Source organism: Hippocampus guttulatus, chromosome 1 (assembly GCF_054856545.1).
Source record: "Hippocampus guttulatus isolate MCC_2025c chromosome 1, RoL_Hgut_1.0, whole genome shotgun sequence".
NCBI lineage: Eukaryota > Metazoa > Chordata > Actinopteri > Syngnathiformes > Syngnathidae > Hippocampus > Hippocampus guttulatus.
Window position 1 is genome coordinate 7886798 of NC_141261.1, and position 27052 is coordinate 7913849.

Below are 27052 nucleotides of genomic sequence, written 5' to 3' on the forward strand. Positions count from 1 at the left end.
CGAAGCTTGAGCGAAGCCCAGCTCAGGTCAGAGCTTCCCTTGTTACGGCCCACCCGGGACCTGAAGCGGTGGAATCCGCCAACATCACCGTTGCGAAGGGAGACGTGCTCGTCATGAACCGCAAAGAGAGTTTTTCTAAAAGGTGTCGTGCTGAGCTGCAGCTTTTCAAGACAAAATTGCAAATGAAGAGACTTCCAACATGAACCGTGCACCATTTCATCTTCAGATGATTTCAGCTGGGAAAGTGACCTGAGAAATTGCTAAACAAGAAATAGTACGTAGTTAAGTGCAAACTTCTGGCAAGGTTGTTGTGTGTAAGAGGAGAGAGATTTATTTAAAACGTGCAATCAGGTGGATCGTAGGATTGTACTGATCGAAAAGATGAGTAGAAATGGTCTCATTCGAGAATAATTTGGTAATTTTTTTTTCAGTACTTCAGTTCGAAAAGAGGAACATACACAAGAAAAGGCTTTTTCGAAGGCCAATTCCAACCGAATTTCTATCCTCATCATTTTGATTGCGATAATCTAATTTCAGATGGGATCAAATTAGCTTTCTGGGTGAAGCAGGTAAGGAATTAATACTGGTACACGTTAGAAAAATAGATTTTATTCACGCTGCAAAAAAAAAAAAAAAAAGATAATAAAAACACACAGTAAAGCACACAACCAATCACTTTGCTCACATTGATCACAAATATTCATATGACATATATACACAAATCATCCCAGAGCCTTCAGAAGCTAAAAAAGTCCCGGTCAGAATTTGCTTTTGACAACAAAAATGTACAAATAAATTATCATTGTAAAATAATTTGGTTGCGTGCAGTAAACAGTCACCAATACATTTTTTACATGCAAATTACAGGAACAAAAACGAACTCATGCAAAGAAACACACAGGGATGCTTCTACATTTAAAGGTTCCAACAGTGTTGTATCACCATTATTCATTAACAATATTGTAGTCGTTCCCGTAATATCCTTGTTCAAGAAAACACAAAAACAAAATACCGTATTTTCCGCACTATAAGGCGCACCGAAAGTCTTCAATTTTTTCAAATTGTCACAAGACATTGTTCATGTCTTGTGACCTGTTATAACTGTCATACGCTTGTGCAGGATTTTTTTTTGCCGAACTCAAATTATCCTCAAAATGAGGATAGTTCGAGCATGGGTTTTTTTTTTTTTCTCCCCCTCTCCCTCCCTTGAGGTTGCCGCTGCTCAATCCGTATTGTGTTTTACTGTTTTTGTTATTGTAAAGTGTCCTTGGGTGTCTTGAAAGGCGCTTATAAATAAAATGTATTATTATTCTTATTATTATAAAAGCCGACAGTGCGCCTTAAAATCCAATGTGCGTTATATATGGATCAATATTCTGGTTTCTTGGAAGTAACATTTTAAATGTTCTGTAAAGCACTTTGTTACAGCTGCAGTGGTTGTGAAAGTGCCATATAAATAAAGTTGTAGTGTATTGTATTCCTTTAGTGTCGCTCCATCTAGTGGATGCATAACGCAACCGCAGCTGCTAATGTCACTTCTATTCTATGCGCCTTATAAAGCGGTGTGCCCGATATATGAAAACTGTTTTAAAAAAGGCCAGTCATTGAAGGTGCGCCTGATACTCCGACGAGTCTTATTGTTCGGAAAATACGGTTATCAAGTGCATATACATTCACAACGGAAAACTCCAAACGTTAAGTGTTTCGTTTATTCTGGAGGCAGACAACTCCTGCCAAAATGTAGCTTGGCAAGCCGAAGCCACTTTCTTCCAAATGGAAGTGGTTCTGGAAAGCCAGCCCTGCACTGCGGCTCAGGCCCAGTTCAAAACTGTGCAATAAATTTTATCTATTTGCTGTGACGTATTTTTCGTGAACAAGGCCACGCTTCGGTGGAGGAAGTCCATTCCGCAAGAGACAATAGTTTGTTAATATCATTCAGCATTAAAATCGGCTTGAAATAACTAGAAACGAATAAGCGGCCGACGGCACAGGAAGCATTCATTTAAAAAAAAAAAAATTCATGCCCACTCTTCGCTGATTTCGCTGTCTGCTCATGTTTGCCCCGCCTCAAAAATGTGTCTGTGGATTTCCAGGCTTGCCAAAACGAGCGTTGACTGAATACAAAAACAGATATTTTTTTTGCACTCAACTTCAGTTGCAGCTGACAAGTGCTCGACAACACTCGCCACTTTACAGGGGCAACAGAGAGCAATCACATCCAGATAGTGTAAACCCTGTCTAAATGAAACTCCCCTCACATGAACGTAGTTTCATAGCACCAAAATGCCACAAGAGCGTATGAAAAGCAATTCACTTCTTTTGCATTAGACAGAGCTCTGTCCTCAGCATAAAAACAGTGAAGTGAAATTTGTCAGTGACTAACAGATAAGAGAGTCCATAAAAAGATCCCCAAATCGTTACCGAATAGCGAATTGCAGAGGCAGGGGAACACTGTGATGCAACAGGTAAATGAAATGCAGAATATAACCAGGATGCATATAAAAATGTTGGGTCTGGTACACAAATGAGCTACAAGAGGTTGTCGTTTGGGGCTCCATTTTGTTCCCCGCTGACCTCATTTTAATATAAATTTTAAAAAACGTTTTCAGCGTTTATTTTTTAATTACAGCGACATAGCGCTTGGAAGCTTTTATAAAAAGACATTAAATTGAAATTCAACACAATCGGCCCTTTTGAAAAAAAAATTTGTTGAATTGGTTGCACGGTTCTCTCGGGCAGGTGTCCATTTTTATTTATTTATTTTTTTTACACAGAGGACCGCTTTCACGTACGGACATATTTTAACGGACTGTCGAAGCCGCGCCGTGGCACAGCAAGACGGCGATCACTGTTGGCCCTCGCAAGCATTTGATGCGGCCGCTGCTGACTCGACTTCAAATAGAGGCTGGCCTGACCTATTCTGAGTGCACTAAAGCGCGGTGACCGACTTGAACTGGAGCGCAATATTCCATTTCCTAGTCCTTCGGGGCGCTGCTTTTACACACCCCTGACTACAACCCCAACTTCTTTTTTTTTTAACCTGTCTCCATTCAAAACAAACCCGAGCAGCTGATGTTTGCACAAGTGGTCACCATGACATTGCACCCGGTCACACTGAAGGTGACGGTCCACAAGGGAGCAATGGTGCCAAAACGTTGCACACATGAGAAGTGCCAAGCGAAGCACATTCTTGCACGTCACATCACCGCCGTCCATATTTATTTCCGGTCGAACCCTCGTACGCAAAAGCCGATTTTCATCGCATCTCCTAAAGCATGAGTCGTGGTTTGGGATAATCAAGAACCTTTTCAAAGCAAGTTACTGAAACCTTTTGGACCAGGGGAAGAGGAGTAGAAAGTTGTCCAGTGTTCCTCTCCAGTTGTAGGACATCCAGAGCGCAGCAAACAGCAGGTTGGTGCTCAGGCTGATGACTAAAAGCACCATCCAAACCCAGCGTGTCGCATCTGCGCAAGACCAAGCAAATAAATCTTGAATATTATAAGGTGCTGAGATTTACGACAGGTCTCAAGATGTTCAAACTCTTTAACAAGACGGGAGCTATTTTCAACTTACTCCCAGCAAATGCATTCCTTTCAATTGCCATTTTTAGCGATGGGGAAAATGAGTTGGAGTAGGGAAGAAAAATAAAACATTCAACATTCTCAGGTCAACTGCATACTGTACATTTAAGAGGCTGCCTCTGTGATCAAGTTGGACAGTAAATGAGGAAATTTTTCCATAAGAAACTTTTTTTTTTTTTTAAATCTAGTTGAGCTATTTAGTACAATCTCTACATTTGACTGGAATTTACTGCAGACCAACACAGAGAACAAATTTGAGCGACTAACTACTTCGGAAAAGAGCTTGGAAGAATTTTCTGTCTGTGTGTTTTTTCAAACACATATTCCAAAAGATGAAGAACTTGAGATGTCTGTCGAGCAGACTTCAGGCCCGCAAGAGCCAACGGATTAACTGATCTCTACTCTTGTTGTTGGCTTCCCATTTGTATTGTTTGTGACAAGACAGAAGAGCAAAAGCATACACACTGTCCTAATACTCGTTTGTCTATGTTACTCTGGGGGGGCGGGGGGGGGGGTTGTAAGTGGGTTGACCCCCACACCCCAAAAAGTGCTTAACCACAAAGTCAATCATGTGTGAACCCTGGCTTTATTTTATTTTTCAACTCCAGACTTTCATCAACCAACAATAAAACGACCATTTGATGGAACATTTTTTTAGACCACTGGAAAACTAGCTGGTGCCAGTGGTGGCATTCATCTCAAGTGGATCCTTTCAAATAAATCAATACATATATAAATAAACCAAGATCTGGTCCTTGATGAGCTTACTTTGTGAGGAGCGGCTGCTCTCTGGCAACCCGGTCACCGAGCCAGCCAGTGACGTTAAAGACCCAGAAGTGCTGCTGGCTTTCTCCTTCACACTGCTGTCTTCGTGGATTGAAGTCAAATCTGGAACGTGGTGACAAAAAGACAGTCAATTGTATTTAAATGTGCCTTTGTTAGCAGACCAAGCCATTGGCAGGCCCTAAATAACACAACAAGACATTTAATCAAAATCTGCGGGGGGGCTTACACGCGTCTTGTATGGTGAGTTTTTGAACGCAGCCGCCATGCTCCCGCCAGAAAAAGCTTCTTGTTTTGTTTTTTTTTTGCACAATAATATGCGACATGGGCGGCCCAGTGGTTAGCGCGTCGACCTCACAGTGCAGAGCTACCAGGTTCAATTCCAGCTCTGACCTCCCTGTGTGGAGTTTGCATGTTCTCCCCGGGGCTGTGTGGGTTTTCTCCGGGTACTCCGGTTTCCTCCCACATTCCAAAATCATGCATGGCAGGCTGATTGAACACTCTAAATTATCCCTAGGTGTGAGTGTGAGCACGGATGGTTGTTCGTCTATGTGTACCCTGCGATTGGCTGGCAACCGGTTCAGGGTGTCCCCCCGCCTACTGCTCGAAGACAGCTGGGATAGGCTCCAGCACCCCCTGTGACCCTCGTGAGGATAAGCGGATCGTAAGAAATGAATGAATGAATAATATGCAACATGAGATGTGGCACTGGGATACATGCCTAGAAAATGTGAGCAGTTGTGTATGAAACTATCCTCAAATGGCAACAGTGCTTTTATAATGTCCACTAGGAGTCTGAATGAATGAATGCCCAACACTGCTTTGGCTCTACTCACTACTCACCACTCTGGCTGGAGAAAAGCGGTACATCTGGCGAAAGGCGACTGCTGTAAATCAAGGTCTGGTCCGCGAGGAGAACCTGTGACGGGGACACCGGCGGGGACCTGAAAGTGGACGGCGTCTTGGTGGAGTGCAGCGCGGCTTTACTCCGACGAAGGTTGAGGCGCGCCGGGCTGATGAGAGGACGACTGTGTCTGTCCGAGCCCGAGCTGGATGTCGCGGAGCCATCAACCGAGGGAGTCGGCGAGAGGCCGGGCGATGATGGGCGACTCCATGATTTCATTGAAAAGTAGTCTGGGGAAAACAGTGGTGACGAGAAACCCAAATGAACGTATTGACATGTCATGGTCCTCCCTCGAGTTTCTTGATGTCAAATTGACGACGCTGAAAAAGCAACTTGTGGTCTCAAGCCCATTGCACACATGCAGCCCAAACGTGGCTGAACTTTACTACTAACACAACTAGGAAGAGTCACAACCACACGATTGGTGATGGATACTAACTTGCTGCGATGGGGAAACTGCGCCTGCTGGTGTTTGGAGGCTGCATGACACTTTTCAAAGAAAGCAGCTGACTTGACAGGACAAGAATAGCAGCTTCTTCATGGGAAAGTGAGCCGGATTTGGAGTCGTTTGGGGGGGCGGGGGGGTTAATTGTTGGTAGCTGATTTTTATTCCCTGGCTTGTGGCTCATCATGTGACTCTGCATTGCTTTCGTGTTTAATTTTGTTTGCCGTTTTTGTTTTTCATTTATTGTTTTAACTGATTTTTTTTTTTACTCCATGTACAGCACTTTGTATGCAGCGATGGTTATTTTTAAAGTGCTCTATAAACGGAGTTGGGAATAAGCATGGCCCGAAATAAGGCATTTATAAAATGGCAGATTCAAGGATTATTATTATTGTTTTTTAAAGAGTACAACGGAAAAATCAAGTTGAAGGCGCCCTGTATTATTAACAGGCATCTGCTTGTACAATAGTTAGTGTCTTAAATGGAAAACGACGACTGTAAAATTTAACAGAGGTTTTATGATGGGGGAGTTGGCGACTTTGAATTTGCATTATTTCTAATGAAAAACATTTTGTCTCAAAATCAACCAACTCCTCAGAGGAGACTATGGTCTACCTTTGCTTTTCAATACCTGAGGGAGGGGAGTCTTTGTAGACTGAGGCTGGTCTGCTTCCGCTGAACAAGTAGCCTGAATCTGAAAAACAAGAATGAGACCTTTGTAATGCCACCACTTCACTTTCAGCAGTTCTTAGTGATGGGTTCCAGGAACAAGGTTTTCAACGTGGACAGGACACGTTGAGCCGGTCAGGCAAAATGTCATCTTTTCGCCCCTCCTACTGGCAGAACAAAAAAATACAGCCTTTCAGCATTTCTTGCTGAAGCAGATTGAAATTCAAGAAGTCGAGGTGGACAGACACCGTCATGCGGTCAACTAGTTTGAGCAGCAACCTAAAAATATATCTTCACACTGCATACTCGGTTACTTCCATACTTGCTGGTTTTCCAGGAGTGTTCTATCCATTTTCATCCAGACTTAACAGAATTTCGGACTTTACCGTTGCGTTAGCATGGGTTAATGATGGACTACATCAGGGGCCGGGAACCTTTTTGACTAAGAGAGCCATCAAAGCAAAATATTTGGAAATGTATTTCAGTGAGAGCCATATATATATATATATATATATATATATATATATATATATATATATATATATATATAACTATTTTAAAAGTGATTTCAACAAAATTTCAGTACAATAAGCTTCTGAATGTATTTTTAAAATTAAGTTTGTGATAATACTCACCATTAATGTGAATGGTTTTCCATTCCTCACGATTGCTAAAAATCCAGCACAACTATCGGAATGAAAGTCCGCTTGCCGGGTCCATACACGAAGTTACTGCCGGCGAGCTTGCACGCTTCCTTTCTGCTCTCGCAGTATTTTGCACGGGGCGTGTCTCAGTGCCGCTCTGCATTCGACCGTTTCATCGATGGTATTTTGTCATTGCAAATCATACACACCGTAGAACCTGTTCTCTCCACGAAGGCGAATACTTCGGTCCATTCGTCCTGAAGTCTACCAAACTCGAGATCTTTTTTTCTTTTCGGCATCTTATTCCCTTAGGATTAGCTTTGAGCTAATGGCCGAGCGGTTTGATTCAAAAGGGGGCGTCTATCTGTTTCCACAGCAACGGCAACGTTGGCCAGTATCATCCAATCAAAATGGCTCCTGGAGCCAACTGCAGCCCGAACAGGAAATGAGCCGTGAAAAATCGATCGATGGATGCATTAATAAACAAGTGAGATTTTTTTTTTTTTTTTATCTGTGAGCCAGATGCAATCATCAAAAGAGCCATATATGGCTCGCGAGCCATAGGTTCCAGACCCCATGGACTGAATGTTTCAACTTGAAAACACAAATTTGCCGATACCAGTACAGGGACTGGCCCATATCTCGAGGACCCCGTGTAGGTGAAATAAAAATGGAAAAATTGCTACCCGTCGTGGTGAAGGTGGAGATGGTACCAAGGCAGAGGGCGTTCTTGAGACGGCGCGGCAGAGAGGAGAGCGAGCCCTTGGGTTTCGGGGGACTCTTTTGGTGGTTTATGAGCTTGGAGATGTTGGGAGGAGGTGCGGGGATGAAGGAGCGGATCATTTCGGGGGTAAGCAAAGCGGGCTGGTTGCTCAGGGAGCGCATGGAGGAATCCGGGAGGTTTCTGCAAAACAAGAGCAGTGACAGTCTACTGACCTGCAACTGAAACAGTCAACCAAACAGGGTGGCAACTGATAGAACTGAGCAGAAAGAATAAAGTGTTTGGGTTATTTGTCGTACTGTCTTACTCGTAACATTTGACCTGCGACTGTAGGAAATTGCTGCAGACTACTAAGACAACTTTGGCACACGGTATTTGTTTTATTCGTGCGCGGATGTCAATTCACGTAGTTCTGTCTCACTTGTAGCAGTAGGTGTCCTGCTAATATGCAGCTATATCGAGAAACGACATAAAATGTTACGAACAAGGCAGGTTGTCCTACTGGAACTCTGAATTGTTTTACTTGGGAGGGTGAGGGGCATAAGATAAGAAAACCTTTATTAGTCTCGTAATGGAGAAATTCCCAATTCACAGCAGCAAAGTTTTGAAAGGAAGAAGTAGAACAACAAAATATAGGAGCCGCTGGAAAGGCAGCCGCTGGAAAGGCAGCCACTCTCGCGGCGCCATTTTGAAGTCAAAATAACACAACACAACACATAGGACACAGACAGTCGTGCAATCACCACTTTTCTGCATACACTTTGTTGTCTGAAGCAGTTATAGATGAAAGAGGAGAGGATCAAAGTGTCCTTTCACCAGTGGATCAGAGATGTCATGCTGAAAATGTGCACACGTCCGCCACAAGCTAAGTTTTGAAAGCAAACACGAAGCTGTAGCGTCCATTGACGAAAAGAGATTAGTGGGTCTCAAAGAAAGCTATCAAGGATATTGAACATATGGCTCAAACGGCATCGCGCAAAAGTTAGGGGCCAAATGTTGGCGCCGCAGCTGTGAACCAGAAAGCAGCAGCTGCACGTGCATGCACATCAAAGCAGCGTCACACAATGAGGTCGTCTAATAAGCCACGTGTGACCGTTATTCGGTGGCAGTTAAGTCTGAGCTCAAGTCAAAGACGACAATTGAGGTTTTCAATAACTATTTGAATTTGCATACACCGGACATTTAAAAAAAAAAAAAAAAAAAAAAGGGACACGAGCTGACATAAGCTGTTTATTATATATACACACAGCAAAAAAATTCCTACAAAGTCTTAAATAACAGAAGACTGGAAAAAAAATAAATCAGACTTCAGTGTGCAAACAACTTCCAAACAGCTGAAAAATACAAGCCTTGACAATCGGTGACACCGCATATTCCAGCAAGACGTTTAGACTTTTTGGACTCCCATTTGAGTTTGTTTTAAGCCAACAATCACAGTGCTCCATTGTTGCCAATTTACTACTTGCTTTAGGACAATATCGGGGCGAAATAAATAAATAAATATTATGAGAAAACGTTCTACTTTTGCAAGAATGAATAAACATGATAAATATGATAATTATTTATGGATTAAGTTACTATGAAAAATAAAATAAGATCCAAGTACAGTAGTTGAGAATAATAACTGAAGTCCAGCAAATGATTTCAAAATAAAACAATATATTGCAGGCCACGAGAGACGGCAGCTGCTAGGAGGGTCTCAGACCATCGTACTTCCTTTCATATGTGGGATTTTGACACTTGCTTTACACAAATATTACTTTATTTTTAGGATGTCCAAAAGACTTCACATAATGTTCTGGACTATTCATGTTACAGTGCTATACAAAAAAAAAAAAAAAAAAAACATGAGTAAAACACAAATATTTGCCGTATGAAGCTGTGGCTACATTTGAAAAAAGTAGTGCATTTCAAGACACATGCTTATCCCACACAACATCACAACTAAAACCGGTGTTACCTCAGGTCATTGTTTCCCAACCTTTGAGCCAGTGCACGCATTTTACAAAAAAAAAGTCTCATGGCACAAGACCAAACGAAAAAATAATAATAATCCTGAAATAATGATGATTCCCGTCTCCCCGTCCTCCTGAATTGACCTACTCAGTATGTTATGCGGGCCTGTTTATTTGAACACCAAGCCAATATACTTCCAAAAAGCCACGCCACATTCAGTCTGTCGTATGAATGGCGACAAGTGGATACACAGGTTGATTGTGCCTTCTGTCATCGAATAAAAAGAGCATTTCATGGCTCTGTCTTTCACTGTATGTGGCTGGCACCGATAGATGACCAAAAATACTGTATCTTGCAATCCATGATTTACATTTCAGGCCACACTTGGTGGAATTGGTTCATTTCCTGCGGCACCCCGGATGATCTCTCGCGGCTAACTAGCGTGCCGCAGCACCTTGGTTGGGAATCATTGCCTCGGATTGTATGCACCGTGGGAGAGTGGGACATGTGACATCAAAATCTAGCGAGTGGACAGTGACAAAGGGCTGAAAGTGAAGGCACACACCAGCCAAAGGAGCCATTGTGATAAAAAGATAAACCTGTGCCTGTGGTTAGAAATCCCACTTGCACAGCTTTTTGAAGTACTACTTGGTATGTGTGATTAGGTACACGTTGTAATATTGCTTTCAGGTTACAATCACTTGGGTTCTCTTCTCCAATTTGCCCAGACAAAAGATTGAACAAATGCTGAGGGAACACTCCGTAGAGATGCTTTGCTCATCCATGACACAATTATCCTGACGGGCCACATTTTTTTAATGTTAAGTTACTTGGCAGCAGTGGCCATTTCTGTACAGGTCCCACCCATTTCCAAAGGGTGGAGTTTGATTAAAGGGGGCATCAAAGGAAGTATGTCGTAGTCATAAGCTGGATGGCCTTTATCATGGCTGCAAAGCTGAACGTGGCAAGCCAGTGCCATGTGATTGGCTGAGTAGATATTGATGCACATTTATGATCAGTTGAGCAGGTTGGACCTTATGAAGTGCCCAGTGAGTGTTTTTCATTTTTACATCGATGAACAGATGTGGAAAGAAAATAGTCCAAGTGGCTACAAAACAATGGCTGTTATGTGGAGGACAAAATGAATAGACGGCCATGGCTACATTCAGACATTGAACAGTACAGAGGGGGAAGGGAAAAAAGAAAAGAAAAAGAAACTGCTGTGCGCCTAGAAAGAGGGACACATCAATTCCTTTTCCAAAAGGCTTTCAAATGCTGATGCCCCAACAACAACACCATTTTATTCAACTACAGTGTAGCATAATATCAACAGCAAATTTGCAGGAGAGATAATATGAGATAAGGTATTCCAGTGAGAATTAAAAGTACCGGTACTCAATTGACGTGGCATTTTTACGGAATATGTTAAAAGATGAGCTGCTGTTACAATCACAAGCTTTCCCCCTCCATCATTTCATAAATACTGAGCTAAGTGGCGCGCATGGAGAAGGATGTTTTCAATATATTATACATAAATTCTGTGTACCATGCTTATTATCTCGACGAGTGATTTATGGTTTAAATATTGTTCAACTGGTGCAGGTGGTGAATTGTCGTGTTTGAACAGTGATACAAGGCGGCACGCCAAATTTAAAAAAAAAATACTGCAATGTACATAATTCACGGCATAAGGAAAGTATTTGGCATGAATACTTTATAGTGAGCGTAAAAATGCTACAGATCTTACAAGAAATGTGAGTGTAACGAAATTTAAAAAATAAATTACATCCTCAAAGCTGACAATGATTTTAAATGACATGAGGAGGGCTGTTATGGAATGGGGCAAGTGCACTATAAAATAATATTTACTGATTATGTCTACTGCTGTATGTTCTAACTTGCTCACAAATTTGGGTGACGTCGTCGTCTTCGTTACCGCACCCTTTATAACAAGTTTACTAGCTATTTATTTCATTCTGTGCGTGTCTAGGTTTGTTCCACATGATGATGCAGATGATGTAAACACCAAGCAACACACAGCTTCAATTCGTTTGCTATTTCTAAGTACCGTATTTTTGGGACAAGTCGCATCTTTGTTGTATTTTGACTGGTCTTGCGACTTACACTCAGCTCCAACTTGTGCAATTAATAGGATTCGAATTTTCAGATTCAAATCTCGCACGCACTCCATTTCAGAAGGTGGCGGTGGTAATGCGTCAAAGCAATTTGCCAACGGCCAAAAGAAAGCAGAAATAGAAACGGAATGAGAAAAGGAAGAAGAAACGGAAGTTGAAGTTGTCATGGCAACCCATGTGTGACGCAAGTCGTTAGTTTGCTGCTGCTTCTCACGGGAATACATTAAGAGAGTGTCTCCCCAGCTAGCTTGCTAGAATTTTCTCTTTACAGCACCAAAAGGCAGAAAAACCAATGAGGATTTGACCTTTGGCCACAATGCAACACAGGACCCTATTTAAGGTAAGCCATTTTAAACTAAAAAGAAAAACTTGTTCGAAGCAAAAGTTTTGAATCCAACCAGAACTTGTGGTCAACAGAATTAGGTAACAGGAATTTTTGACCTAAGTTCAAGCGTGAATGTTTTTGGTCTAATTTTTTTGTAAAAAAAAATTCCCTAAAAATGTGATATAGTTCAGTGTGACATACAGATCCATTTTCTTCTTTATGCTTTTTTTTGTTTGTTTGTTTTTTACTGTTGTGGCTCAAAGTCCGGAGCAACTTCTAGTCCGAAAATTACAGTAAGTCCTATTTGTAAAAACATTGAGTACTCTACACAAGGAGTATTTAAGGTTGACGGTGAGGTTGTTTTGTGTCCCACATTTCTGCATGATTCTGGTTTTGTGAAAGATGAAGAAAGAATGCGAAGAAGCAACAATAACCATCGTGCAAAGTACATCAGCGCTGAGATTCTGACCTTCGATGTCTGCCTCTTCGTTGACTCAAAGGGTTGCGTGTGGCTACGGCGGCGGAAAAGCTGACAAGGCAACACAACACGGTGGTGACGTGTGTGGCAGGCCAGCTGGAGGCGTCATCCTCGACGTACGCTGCCAACAGGTGCCAACAACAAACCAGGAACCACAGCACCGAAGACACTATATCAATTCTCCTCAACCTGATAATCACACCAGATGGACAGTTGACTTTTCCTCCTCAAACAGATATCCACAGCAGAGTGAGACTAACCTGGCCGCTCCTGCTAATAGGAGACCAATGAGGCACGATGACAGGCCGACACAAATGACCGCCACCTGATGAGCTTGTCCGAAGAGCCACAAGAGCTTGGCATCGTCTACAAGTGTAACCGTGAGGAGGTCCAGCAGACTCTGCCATGACTGTGTGACTCCATCGCTGCCATTTTTGGTGGCGGACACGTTGTAGGCGATTGATTGGGAATGATCCAGTCCTCCGTTTGAAGTCTCACGGTCAGCAGAGAAAGTCAAAGCGAGCAGAAAAGCACAAACGAGGAACGAGAGACATCTGAGCAGGACGACAACCAGAGGACAGGATGCAGAGAGGGAGCCCTGTAAGCAAGATAGAACTTCGTGGATTAGATAAAAGTAGTCAAATTTCAAGGGCAGAAATGTAGCGATGCTAACAATTTAAAGATGCCCCTGTTTCCTGTGAAAGGTAAAAACTTTAACTGCTTCCAACTGATACCAAGCACAATTTTAAGATCACCTTTTGCAGGCCACAAAACAGATCGGCAGGACAAATATGGCTCACGGGTCTCAAATTTTACACGTGTCCTCGATTTATTTACACTATAGGGTTCAGATGCCATAATTACAAATGCAGTGTGACATCTTCACATTGGAATCAGGGCTCTTCCAAATGTGGATAAAATCCTATACTTAATGCATACCTGCCGATATGAGCGTAAGAAACGCTTTGTCAATGCGAACTTCATAGAAATAGTAAACTCAAACATAAATAAATCGGAACAACAGTGAAAGACTAAACAAAAATTATGTTTCACTAATTCCGTGGCAGAAAAAAAACAACAACAGTGGTGTTGTACCTCTGATCACTTGAAATGTACTGTAAATAGACCCCCGCCCCCCAAAAAAAAGATATATATATATATACACACATCTTAGGCACCGGGGCACTTGGATGTGTAATGTAAATCTAGTTCTAGATCATACCTATTGACACATTAATTTTTCATGGTCTGCACATACCTTTATGAAGCCCTTCAGTGACTCTTGAGTGTGTCTAAGATGATTGGTGAGCAGCACGGACCGAAGCTGGCGGTTCTGATATTTAATGTAATAGTCCACAGCTGCCTGACAAGGCCTGCATAGTTTGTAGTGCTCCTCCAAGTGACACTTGTAAGAGTCAATCTCCTCGTCGTAGTTCCCCTACCGAATTAAAAAAAACAAAGGATAAATGTCTTCTGGCTTGACAACAGCAAAGCCAGCATTTTAATACATACATCATCCTTTGGTATGAAAGAGGCCAGCAGCCTGATTTTAGTTGACTGGTTGTGGTTGCACTTCCTGCACAGGAGCATCTTGGAGTTTACCCACTGCATGGTGCCAAGAGTCACCTGAGTAGGAATACTGCCAGACACTCCATGGTTCAGATCCTCTGTGTACTGGGACGGAATGGGCTTGTTGTAGTCCCCATTCTGATATCAGGACAAACAAATGTTAAGTAACACAACACCTACGAATTATAGTTCTTGTGCCAAGAGTGTTATGAAGCGTGCGGGAAACTTACATCCTGAAATCCATTGTACTGGTCACAGCTGGGGCAGTCCCAACAGTTCCTGTTGCCATATGGAACTACTGTGTCCTGGTTGCAGAACCAACAGTTCACTGTAGCATTCTGGGGCTTTTTCCTGTGAATTGATCAAAGTTTGAAAAACATGTTGACACCATTGGACAGAGAGCAGAAACCCGTGGCTATAAAAGAAGGGAAGGAGTTGTTGGAGTTAAGTTTCTGGTTTCAAATGGATTATAGGCTAGAAAGAATTAAAGTATCATAGCTCGCTGCTTTGTAAACATTTTGTTGTGTGTGGGGGTGGGGGAGAGACAAGGAGACGTACTACTCGCTATCATCTCATCATTCAATGCAGTGTTTGCCAATCTTGACTGAGCCAAGGCACATGTTTCACATTGGATATTAAAAAAAAATCACCGCACACTACTTAGCAAAAATTTGACAAAGAAAGTGGATACATAGGTTAAAAAATGTAACTTCTGTCATGTAGTAGAAGAGCCTTTGATTGTTATGCCTGTTACTATATGTGGTTGTCATAGATCGATTGACAAAACATTTTTGGAGGTGGGGGATAAACCCTTTTCCGTCCAAATAATTGGCAATGGAAACTTTCCCACGGTACACTTGATCACGTCTCACGGTGCACTAATGTGCGACAGCGCACTGGTTGGTAATCACTCATTTAATTCATCTCCACACGATCATGGTGACAGGACGCAAGCTCATATAAATCTACAAAGTAATATAGTCAGCAGTCAATGAGTCATTATTGAGCTACATGAACATAACTTAATAAATGTTCAAAATAATAGTTTTGCTATTTGCATGTTTGAACGAGTGGAGGTTCAAAGTCGGGCCATGTTGTTACCTGTTAGCAAGCTTGTAGATGAGCACGCCGCCGGCCACGAACGCTGTGGCGCTGTACAGCACTTGAGGATAGAGCTGCAGAAGGTCGTTGAACGTCTCCATTGCACGAACAGAAAAAAAACGCTTGGAAAAAGAAATTGTAGACGTGTCTGTGTTTAAGTGTTTTTAATGTGTATGAAACACCCCAATTCAAATCGCGGCAACAAAGCCACTCTTTTGTCAGGGCTCATGTGACGGAAACGGAAATACGTCATCGCCAGGCCGCTTTCCAATAGGATCCGATATTCCAACTACGTTCATAAAACGTGTTTGTTCCACGTGTATAAAATGAAGTTAGTTCATAACACACGACCAACTAATTTAAATATGTCAAGATTTGTTCAGTTAGATGAGAAGTAGTCATTTTGTAAGATTCATCAAGAGCGTGTTACTCATCTTTTCTATGGTTGTCTCATTCGTATACAGTACCTGCAGGGTCTGGGGAAAATGTAGAGAAATCATTTTCTCAAAACACTAGCCATATTATAAATATTGAAGGTAAACATATTGTCACTTGTGTTGATTACAAAGTTGCAGAAATTTGCAATGTTGTTGGTTATTCTGTTAGGGAAATTTCATATTCACAAAGCCAATGTCCATGTGTTAAGGTATTTTTTGATGAAGCGTGATTGTTGTATTTGAGTCTCCATTTCGTCGAAGACATGAAAAGCGAAACGATTTTTGACATAAACAGCGTTTTTTATTTCAAATCTGTAAATAATTTGTTTAAAAATGTTCATTTACTTAAATGTTCTTACTGAGTCATCTTTCTTTATGATGATGTACTTGAAATGAATGTCTTGATTGATTGTATATACTGTACTGTATTTATTTTGTCTGTTTTCATTCGTTGTTATTTTTTGTCAAAATGAATAAATTGTATGACGAATCAAAAAAAGAGATTTGAGATACTTGATTATTTCAATCATGAAACGTACACAATTTCAAATATTTGCTGCAATAATTATATTTTAAAATCATTGTATTATAATTAAGAATCGAATCAATCAAGCTATATTGCGGAGCCCCTAAGGTAACATGGAAGAAGAAAAAATGTGCATTCCCTCACAAAGTTCTTCCTTTAAAGGAATTATATTTGAAGGAGGAGTATTTTGCTTATGGACTCAGTAAAAGCAATGTTACGTATTTGCGTCTTCCTTGTCTCGTTGTTTAAATTAAACTCAATCTTTTGTTAGGCTGTATATAGACCTTTTTGGGGGGCAGGGGGGTATTACCTTGCAATTATCTTTCGTACATTCGATCCGAAAAATAATATTGATACTAATACCCCACAAAACCGTCTTATAGGGCTAAACGTTGAACAGAGAAAGAAATTAATGTTAAGTGTGTAACAGTTTTCAATGATGGTCTGCGTGATTCAAAAAAGGTAAACCATAACTTTCCAAAAACATGTTTATTCAACAAACGATGAATTTTATATCAAGTAAACCTTTTAAGTGTGCTTAAACCGCTGTGCAGAAGCCAACGAACATAAATAAACATCAGAATATGAACAAAGTTGGCTATAAAACATTTCGAAAATCCCAGCACAAAAATAACATTTGGCAGTTCTACTGGTTTTCCGAAGGGGTCAGCATTTAACGGTCATTTACTGGTCAAATTGCTCAACGTTGCCCCATGCCGGGAAATATTGGTAGACCCACTGCCCCATCTCCGTGTCCAAGGTGGAGCTCACGGTGCCGTGCCGGTACCCGTCCTGCGGCAGCAGAACCGGCTGCTGGTGGTAGACAGGGAAGGGCACAGAGGGGAAGGAAGGTGGCATTAAATAGGGGCTCTCCGGAGGGGAGTCGCTGAAGCCGGTGTGGTGCTGAAGCAGCGGACTCGTTTGGTAGAAACTCGGTTGCGGGGAGGTGGGCTGGCTCACGGTTCACAAGGAGCTCCTGTACGTCGTCGGGTAGTTCGGGTAGGTTGAACTCGACAGGTTACTTAGAGGTCTCCTCACACGGTGACGACGACGCCGCAACTTGCTCTCCTCGAATATGTCCTCGAAGGGTCGATCCAGCGTCCAGTAGTTGCCCCTCTTGGTCCCGTAGCTCTCCCTTGGCACCTTGACGAAGCAGTCATTCAGGGACAAATTATGTCGGACACTGTTTTTCCAGCCTTTTTCGTTACCCAGATAAAAGGGGAACTTGGAGGTGATGTAGTCGTAGATGCCGCTGAGAGTTTCCCTCTTGGCGGAGCTGTTATCAATGGCCATGGCGATGAGAGCAGAGTACGAATAGGGCGGCCTCTTCTCGCGGCGATTTTCCTCCTCCATGCCCGGTACCTTTGGTCTCGGGTCGAAGTGAAGCTGATGTCCGGTATCGATTTGCTCGCCGTGGCGTAACGCGTCCTCGAAGCCCACAGGGAATAATGCGCGGTAAATAAAGTTTGAGCACAGGTGCCGCACACTCGACCCGCCCTTAATAAGTTGCGGCCCACTCTTTAATTGGTTGTTTATATTTGACGCGAGATGTCTCTCCAGGTTCCCACGGTCTAGGTCGAGGGTGGGGATGTCTTGACCATGGGTTTCTTCTTTTTAACTTTTACGTGCAAAAGAAGTGTGCACACACACACGCTCACACATACCCGGCAATGTATGCATGTGTGTTTGACTGAAGAAGAAACGCGTGCCTTGCTATCATTAAACAAATAAATATGACAATTCTTCAGTTTTAATTCTTAACTAAGTCAGTTTCCCATCACTGGTGAGCTTTTTTTTGGGGGAATAGATCCATGCACTTCTCATGTTTTACTTGGAGGTAAATAGTACATGCTGGTACCTATGCATACATTTTTTTAAGACAATGAGTGTTTTCTCAAGTCTTGTTCCCGCTCTCATACAATAAATTGTTCCCGGAAGAGCAAAAAAAGATATTGGAGACAATTAACTTCAAAGACGGGGGCTCGTTTGCTCAGCTCTGCAAGCAGACAATCATATTGTAAACTATTTCGACATCCACTCAACATCAAAAAATGAGCACTTAACTGGTGAGAGCAATTATTGGGGGTATGGAAACGTTGACCTTTTAAACCCAAGTAAATCTTCAACCGTTTTAGAGACCATTTTTAATAAACTGTATCAAATTTTGAAATGGGAATACTGTACTTGATTTATTCCTGGGTGCTTTTAGGTTTGCCCTCGTTTCATGATTTGGATGATTTGTGCTTTGTAATTGACCTTTTGACCAAAGTAGAAAGCTAATTCATTGTGTGTATGTGTTGGAACAAAAAAAGATCTGCTGCTAACTGGTGATTGATTGGGGGATGAGTGAGTTTATCAACCACAACAAGCATGCATCCATCCATTTTCTAATCGAATTGAATTGCCTTTATTGTCATTAGACGTTCGTGCAACGAAATTTCACTTAACAGGCACGCGCTGCACAAGAAACATGAAAAACTGAAAAACGAATCTGTTTATTCTCACAGCCCAAAAACATGGCAGGATAATTGAACACTGAAATAGTGCCTCTGTGTGTCCTTTTGGATGTTTGTCTTTGTGTGCCCTGCGATTGGCTGGCAACCAGTTCAGGGCAACCTTTGCCTCAACTCATATGCCTCAGGGCTAACCATCAAATGTAAACATTGACACACGCAGCATATTTATCTGTTTCGTTCATTTTAACAAATAGAATAGCCAACAAATCAAAAGTTTCACACACTATACTTTTTCTAAGACAATACAGCTTCTTTTTTTTTCGATCAGTTCTATGGTAAAAAAAAAAAAATCTCAATAATATCGCACCGCCGAACAAATAACAGTGTACTGCATTCTTGGGCCTACAACAAGGAGGGTGACCTCCTACAAGTACCTAGGTGTTCTTCTAAACAATAAATTGGACTGGTCTACCAACACGGACGCCCTGATTAGGAAGGGACAGAGCCGACTCTTCCTACTCAGGAAACTGAGGTCTTTTGGGGTTCAGGGGACACTCCTTAAGACATTCTATGACTCGGTGGTGGCTTCGGCCATCCATTTTGGCATTGTCTGCTGGTCAGACAGCATCTTGGCCCGGGACAGAAAGAGACTGGAGCGACTAGTCAGGAGGGACAGTTCTGTCCTGGGCTGCTCCCTGGACACTGTGGAGGAGGTGGGCAACAGGAGGATGCTACAGTCCCCCCCCCCCCACCCCCTCCAGCCCGCCCTGACAGCACTGGGTAGCTCCTTCAGCCAGAGACTGTTAGTCTGCAAGAAGGAGAGATACCGCCTGCCGCTCGTTCCTACCAACTGCTGTCAGACTGCTGAATAAAAAAAAAAAATACAATTATGTGGAAAAACAATTGTAAATAGCACAGCCACCTTATCTATATCTATATTGCACTTAATTGAACTGTGTACATTGAAACTGAAACATTTTATTGTGAATGCAAACACCCCCAGTGTGGGACATATAAAGGATATCTTATCTTATCTTATCTTATCAATGCTTGCGCACATCAAAATAATATTTAGGGCTGGGCCGATAAATTATTTTCCACACATTAAATCAGGGTTCAAATGTGGTCTAAATGTATGACTTGGCGGAGTGTAGCAGAGTGCGACACACTGACACGGTGATGAAAAATTACTTGACTACCCAGATTTAATCTGTGAAAACAGCCATTCCAAAAGCAGATTGTTCAGTCAAAGAAGCGACCATAGTTTGTAACTTTCATTTTAGTAACGTGTTCCACAATGTGATTCCCCCAAACATAAAAACAACCACAGTGAAGTCGACTTTATTTCCTCCATGTTTTCATTTAGGTGTGAAGGACAACAACATACTGCACATACGTGAGCAGTTGCCCGACAAGAAATGCAAAGGCACTTTTGGTTATTTTCCGTTTAAGACTCGCGTTAAGAAGAAAGTCCGTTTTGTTTCTACCGTAGAACGTCTTGCTATGTTGCACACACAAGACAATGACAATCAAAACAAAAGTAGGAGGTATTGATTTACATGACAGTATGACACTGAGACGTGATCTTCGGACAACTGCTATCATCGTGGGTGTCTGAAATCCAAAGGCGAAAGTGGTATCTTTTTTCGGATCAACTTGTTCGAACCAGTTATTCTTGATGGAGAAGGAAGATTTAAAGAAACGACCTAAATGTTATGGGCATACAGTAAGTATTGGGACGCCATGATCTAATGCACACACAGGAAGTGAAAATCTGAAGTACGGTAGGTCCTTTACTGGGCACATTGTTGTGTGTGATTCAAAAAGGGTCATAATCGGTGCTTGACATATACACCTGAGTGCTCGCCAAGCGCAGGTGAATTTCATCTGTGGCGGCGAAGGCCATCACTCCCACCAGCCACTTTCATGGGTGGAATTTGATCTATACATTTCTAGTCATGGCAGTTTTCTTCAACATTCGTAATAACAAAGTGATTGCAACGATGAGACTACGAGACTGCAATTCACATGATACACTGCTTGCACACAGTGTTTGTTCATCGCTCCATTAATGAACCCTTTTTCTGGCGTCATTACCAAAAGGGTTTCAGACAGAATATATATATATATATTTTTTTTAAAAGCATCCTATGTCTGGCACATGGGATGCCCATCAAACAAGTCCAAAGGGCGCGGAGGCGGTCCCTGGACTGTCCGCGACATGCACCTCAAGACAACATGAAACAAAAGCAAATACGACGTCGAAATATCAATAACACAATTTGACAATAATAACAGTGGCGCACCACTTAACCATGCAGTGGCCACACATGAGGTGAGGCACGATGTGCGCACCCGGAGCAGGGACGAGTGGCAGACGTAGGGCATGCCCTGCCAGAGCGGGAACCTGAAGCTGCCTAGGAACTGGAACAGGAGCATGCAGCTGCCGAAAAGCAGGAACAGGTTCCTGGGTCTCATCAGCCTATTGCCATTTTGGTTGGGTAGTACAAGTGACTGAGTGTACAGGAATTAGGGGAAAGAGAATTGGAAAACACCTGGATGAGGCGAAGGAGCTGGCGGACAGATTTGGGATTGTTTAGCTTGGAAAAAGGATTGAGATTGAAGAAGGAGGTGGAATCTTCTGTCGTTTTTTTAGGCGTCTACGTTGGCCACCATGTGGAGTTTCCAGATAGCTGGCCCAATAGGGTTCAAATAAAGGTCAGATGGAAAAGATGAACGTATGGACTCTTGGTGATGATTAAAAGAAAAACCCGACACAAACTGACTGGGACTAGAAACCTCAGGGACAGAATCGCAGAAATCAAAATTTGTGGCAGAATCGAAATTAGAGATTTACTAAATCTGGGGCATTTTTAGAATCGGAAAAGTTTGAATCTAGAAAAATATAGTTAAAATGGTGATAATAGGGGTGGCCCGGTGGTCCAGTGGTTCGTGCGTCGACCTCACAGTGCAGAGGTACCGGGTTCAATTCTAGCTCCGGCCTCCATGTGTGGAGTTTGCATGTTCTCCCCGGGCCTGCGTGGGTTTTCTCCGGGTATTCCGGTTTCCTCCCACATTCCAAAAACATGCATGGCAGGTTGACTGACAGCTCTAAAGTGTCCCTGGGTGTGAGTGTGAGCGCAGATGGTTGTTCGTCTCTGTGTGCCCTGCGATTGGCTGGCAACCAGTTCAGGGTGTCCCCCGCCTATTGCCCGAAGACCGCTGGGATAGGCTTCAGCACCCCCCCCCCCCCCCCCCGCGACCCTTGTGAGGATAAAGCGGATCGGAAAATGGATGGATGGTAAGAATGGTTGGGCAACATGAAGTCTATAAACAAAATTCAAAGTAACAAACAAGCATTAGGATATGACATAAATGTATGCACACGGCTACAGCTGGGGTGGTGGGTGAGGGGGCTACAGCCCCATAAGAAATCTGTCTAGCCCGCCTTCAGAATACACGTCTCTACCGTGCACCACTACTTTGTATTATACATTTATTCTCAAAAAGAAAAGACAATCTTTCAAGTAAGTCATAATTTTTTTTTTTCTCAGCCCAGCCTCATATTGGTCAAGCCCCTCTTTTGCTATGGGAAAGAAAAAAAAATCCTGGTGCCAATCCTGGACTGGACTTGACTGACTTGATTTGTACCAAGACAGCAGATACAAAAAAACGACGAAGACAGACATACACCCTGGAACGAAACACCACCCCCAAAAAACCTGACAAGACATGAATCACAAAAGAACATGAGACAAAAACAAATGCAATTCTGAACAACAAAAACAGATCATGATAAAAAAAACCAAAAAAACACTTTCATATCGAACCGGCATCCCGTCCAAGTTGCTAGCAGTTGCAAGTTGTTATCCTTTCTTGTAAAATGTAAACAAACTTTCGAGTGAGCGTTCAATGTCATGTTTCTGGCTAGCCGTGCAACTAAAGAACGTTGCTATGTGGTGATGGACGAAACTGATAAGGGAATCTTTTATAAGAACGGCAAAAGATGTAAAGAAATTGAAACTCTGGACTCTGAACAGGAACTGGTTTTCGCATCTCATCCCTGTTGAAACATTCATGAACGCAACAATGCTAATGATGAATATTATGTCAATATCAAAACATATGTTTGATTCATTCAATCATTTGAAAGCTTATTTGCTGCATACTTCATTCTAAGCATGGCGATCTCTTAGCTTTCACACTGCTATTTAAATAGCAGATCGAATTCCCCTTCTTCGGCGTAACTCAGACACTTGCTGTTTGACACTGCAGCTAACCCATACCTCCTCCACGAACAAGTATTGCTTTGTGCGGTCCTGAATATCCTGACAAGCAGGCTTTTTTGCCAAAGGCCCTTTTTGAAATGTAAACAACAATTACTCGATCAGTATCAAATCAAAATCGCAGTAAACAGTCAATTAGTATTGTGATGCCCTCTTGAAGATCGCCATCATCCTGTTGGTGTAAAAAAAAGCAAAAAAAAAACGTAAAATGGTTGGCCCCACAATGGCAAATGATGAACTCAGCTGGGCTGCTCCATGTTGGCATTCAGTTGATCTTATGATAAGGGGCCGCACCAAGAAACGAATACCAAGGTGCTTAAATCATAACTGACAAAAATTCTAGATGACAGTTTGAAGTCATTTTCTGTACAGCTTGTTGATTACCAAAGTGGACGGCATCCATCGAAAATATGGTTGGCAAAGGATGGCCCGAGGGCCACATACTGTACGGGCTTTTTCTTTTATCCGGCCCACCAAACATTGACATTATCGAGAAACCTGTAAAATTTCTTCCATTCATTTAGCTGTCTTTCCCCCCAAATTAATTAATGAAAATGTATTTATTCATTTGTAACTGATTTGTGTTCATTGATTTCATTCAAAATCAGTTAATTGATTTAATGTAAATAATATAATGAAAAGTATTGGTATGCAAAAATATATTTACCATCTTACTTTATTTTTAAAATCACTTAATTAAAAATAGTTAAATTCCGAACACAGAATTAAAATGAAATAGTTATTCTTAAAATAATATGTGACATCTTATTTTTATACCTCTTCTGTGAACGAGCTGGCCCATCTGTGAATTTCAAAAATAAAACGTCCCTTCAGTAACAAAGTTTGCACATCTATCTACCTATCTATCTTTGACTTGAAAACAAGTTTTCTGATTTCTTGTCTATCATTCATTGACCCGTAGATTTGAACAGGCGTCGTTTTTTAAAATATATTTAGCATTGACCAGCAGAGGGCAGCAGACTCACATTGATCAGGCTTATACGGCTCACGCTGAACATAAAAGTGCAGGACGTGTTGGAATGTTCTTGAGAACTACAAATCAGCAGAGATGTCGTTAAGTAGTTTTAAAGCTAACGTTCTCAATATATATCTTGTTTATATATATTAACATCTTATACTGCATCAATGCAATGTTTTGGGCATTTTTCTGATGAATTCATCGCATGTGGTTATTTTATGTGTAAACAATAAAAACATGGAGAAGTGATTTAGGTTCATCTTTTAGTCACTTTTTCAGTGATTGTTTAAACATTTTTTTAGCGTCATTTTGTTTGAGTCATGGAAAGAAAAATCCCTGTGGTGACTCCACAGCTAAGGTTGGGAAACAACTTCAAAACAATGGCCAACGTCACTACGCTGTTTCTTTTTTCTTACATGTCCCAGAACGAACTTTGAAGTCCAAAACAAAAAGAGGAAAATATATCCTGGGGTTCTTTAGAATTAATGTGAGGAGCAATAAAAACAACACGTCATCAGAGGCGCCATTGAAGACTGATGATCTACACTATATTCAAATCTGAAGTATTGTGTGATGGCCAAACCAAATGCTTTGTTTTATCCACGGCGCCTTTCTGTCTTTTTGTCAACCTCTCGTGAGTGACTTGGATGTACACAAGATGACTGAAAAACAAAGCAACCTAGATTCCAGCACACCATGGATTGTTGGAGGGATGTGTGTGTGTGTGTGTGTGTGGTTTGCATTGGAAGACAAGAACATTTGGCCCATCGTATCAATCTGATGAGGAAAAGGAAAAGGGGGGGTGGTTGTGGAAAGAAGGCAGGCGAGGAGGTGAAATACACGACGTGAACGGGCTGTGAGAAAAGGGAGCTCCAGTTGGTAGCTCTTTAGAAAAGGCCCCTCAACTCTCCTGCTGGGTCTCACTCGGCTCTTGTCCTCCTGCTACAATGCTATCCCCTCCCCACATGCCCCCCCCCCACCCCAACCGCCCTCCACAGGCTGGAGCGCTACGCTGAAGGGCCGCAGCCCAGACCTTAGCATATGGAGGGCCGCTCGCCAATGCGCTCCACAGCTGGGACCCTGCTGGAAAGGGCACGCAACCTGCACACCACCGCATGCTGCCTCCTCGTTACACACTTGGAGTACACAGGACAACTTCAAAAGCCAATCGGACGACATGCCAGGGAAACGCCAAGCCTAAAGTTGACGCTTTAATTGGAAGTTGAGTTACTTCTCTGTATTCGATATAAAAGATATATTGCAGTGTCACTAATGCTTCTGCTGTGACACACACTGGGGTTGGGGGAATAAAAATCAGCTAACTTGCATCTGGGCGTGTGGGAGACCTCACAGGAGAAACAGCAAAAACTGCTGGGTTTGATATTTACATTTACGATTTGGTCAATTGTCACTGAAAATGGAAGCACTCAGCAGAGTATGGAAGTAGTTACAAATTGGTGATTTGCATATTTTTGGTGAAACATCTTAACCTTTTCGTGGACAATTTTGTGTTTTTATCTTTTATTTTATTTTAACTTTTTTTTTTTAATTTTTTTTTTTTTTTTTAGTCTTTAGGCATGAAAAGAAATAATCACCTTGGATGAACAACTGTGACATTAAGAGTCATGAATATAAGAGAAAACAACATTTGAATAGCTGTCCACTCTAGTAACCGCTGTCCCTGAAAGGGTTCAATTAAAGCTTAAAAAATATTCCCATATGGGCAAAAAACATAAAATAAGTCAATGTTCAAATACTTCTGGACATAACTGGAAACAGCGCTGCCATGTCGTTGTGCAGGTTTGTGGACTTGAAAAAGACTTTTCAATTGGAACACTTAAAAATGTCTTAAGGGTAATTTTTGCTTTGCCAAATGTGAACTACTGCATTGTGACAGAACAGGATAATACGGACCGTCACTTGACATTCGCCACCTACATAAAAAAAATAAGTGATAAAAAAAAAAAATAGTGATCGCTGCTTAAACAGCCAGGTGCAAAACTAGCTATAGAAGAACCTTCAGAAATGTTCAAATCTAAATGCCTGCAAATCGGATATACATATGAAAGCTACACAAATATGTGTGGAACTAATGACAAAGTACAACTGTAAGAAGCGTGCTCAATTTTTGGTCAGTCCACCATTGAGTACTGACTATTGAACCAATGTTGACTTACGGCAGGAATATTTGGCCATTCTGATGCTAATGGGAGATTTAACCATCTACTTAAGCGCACAGGCTTAACTTTCTATACATATCCACTCAACCACATCCAACTGCGTGCATGTGTGTGTATGAGAGAGACAGAGAGTGGGACAAAGAAGGAAAAGAAGGAAGGTGAGGAACGGAACTTTTTTTTTAACCTAATCTGTGAGGGAATTCAAAATACTACCCAGGAGTGTGTGTGGTGGGGTTGTTTGTTATTCGCGACCAAAACTCGGACTTCTACCAAGTTAGAATGACTCATGATTTAAGAAATATTTTCTTAGAAATCGAGAAATTATCAACCTCACAATGCAGAGGTTCAATTCCAGCTCCGGCCTCCCTGTGTGGAGTTTGCATGTTCTCCCCGGGCCTGTCTGGGTTTTCTCTAGGTACTCCAGTTTCCTCCCACATTCCAAAAAGCATGCATGGCAGGCTGTTTGAACACTCAAAATTGTTGCTCGGTCTGAGTGTGAGCGTGGATAGTTGTTCCTCTCTGTGTGCCCTGCGATTGGCTGGCAACCGGTTCAGGGTGTCCCCCGCACACTGCCCGAAGATGTCTGGGATAGGCTCCAGCACCCCCGCGACCCATGTGAGGATAAAGCGGATCGGAAAATGGATGGATGGATCTAGAAATGAAGAAAGATGAAGTAAAACGCTGCTAACAAAGAAGCAATTTCCTTGGTGAAAATAACCCATGAGCAATCACAATCAATTAGCATTTGGATTGTATTGCATTGTTTTGTTTTGTTTTTTTGTCCATTTAAGGTGCTTGCAAAGGGGGTGGGAGATTACCTGTCCTGGGTGGACCAATATGTGTCCTATGTGCAATAGAAGCCTCAGTCCACACTACC

At 42.0% G+C, this 27052-nt stretch overlaps 2 protein-coding genes across 2 annotated transcripts; both read right to left on the minus strand.

Moving 5' to 3' along the window:
* Positions 1-589: 589 nt before the first annotated feature.
* On the minus strand, positions 590-15454 carry tmem201 (transmembrane protein 201). The gene is made up of 11 exons (XM_086107272.1): positions 15312-15454; positions 14441-14561; positions 14154-14348; positions 13900-14079; positions 12902-13239; positions 12633-12830; positions 7713-7930; positions 6345-6407; positions 5208-5498; positions 4350-4469; positions 590-3464 (listed from the first exon to the last, which is right to left on the minus strand). The coding sequence occupies exons 1-11, from the start codon at positions 15410-15412 to the stop codon at positions 3319-3321; spliced, it is 1971 nt and encodes a 656-aa protein (XP_085963398.1). The 5' UTR covers positions 15413-15454; the 3' UTR covers positions 590-3318.
* A 1290-nt stretch (positions 15455-16744) lies between these two features.
* LOC147210237 (forkhead box protein I2-like) lies at positions 16745-17787 on the minus strand. Its single transcript, XM_086130205.1, has 2 exons — positions 17235-17787; positions 16745-17087 (listed from the first exon to the last, which is right to left on the minus strand). The coding sequence occupies exon 1, from the start codon at positions 17625-17627 to the stop codon at positions 17238-17240; it is 390 nt and encodes a 129-aa protein (XP_085986331.1). The 5' UTR covers positions 17628-17787; the 3' UTR covers positions 16745-17087; positions 17235-17237.
* Between the last annotated feature and the right edge of the window lie 9265 nt (positions 17788-27052).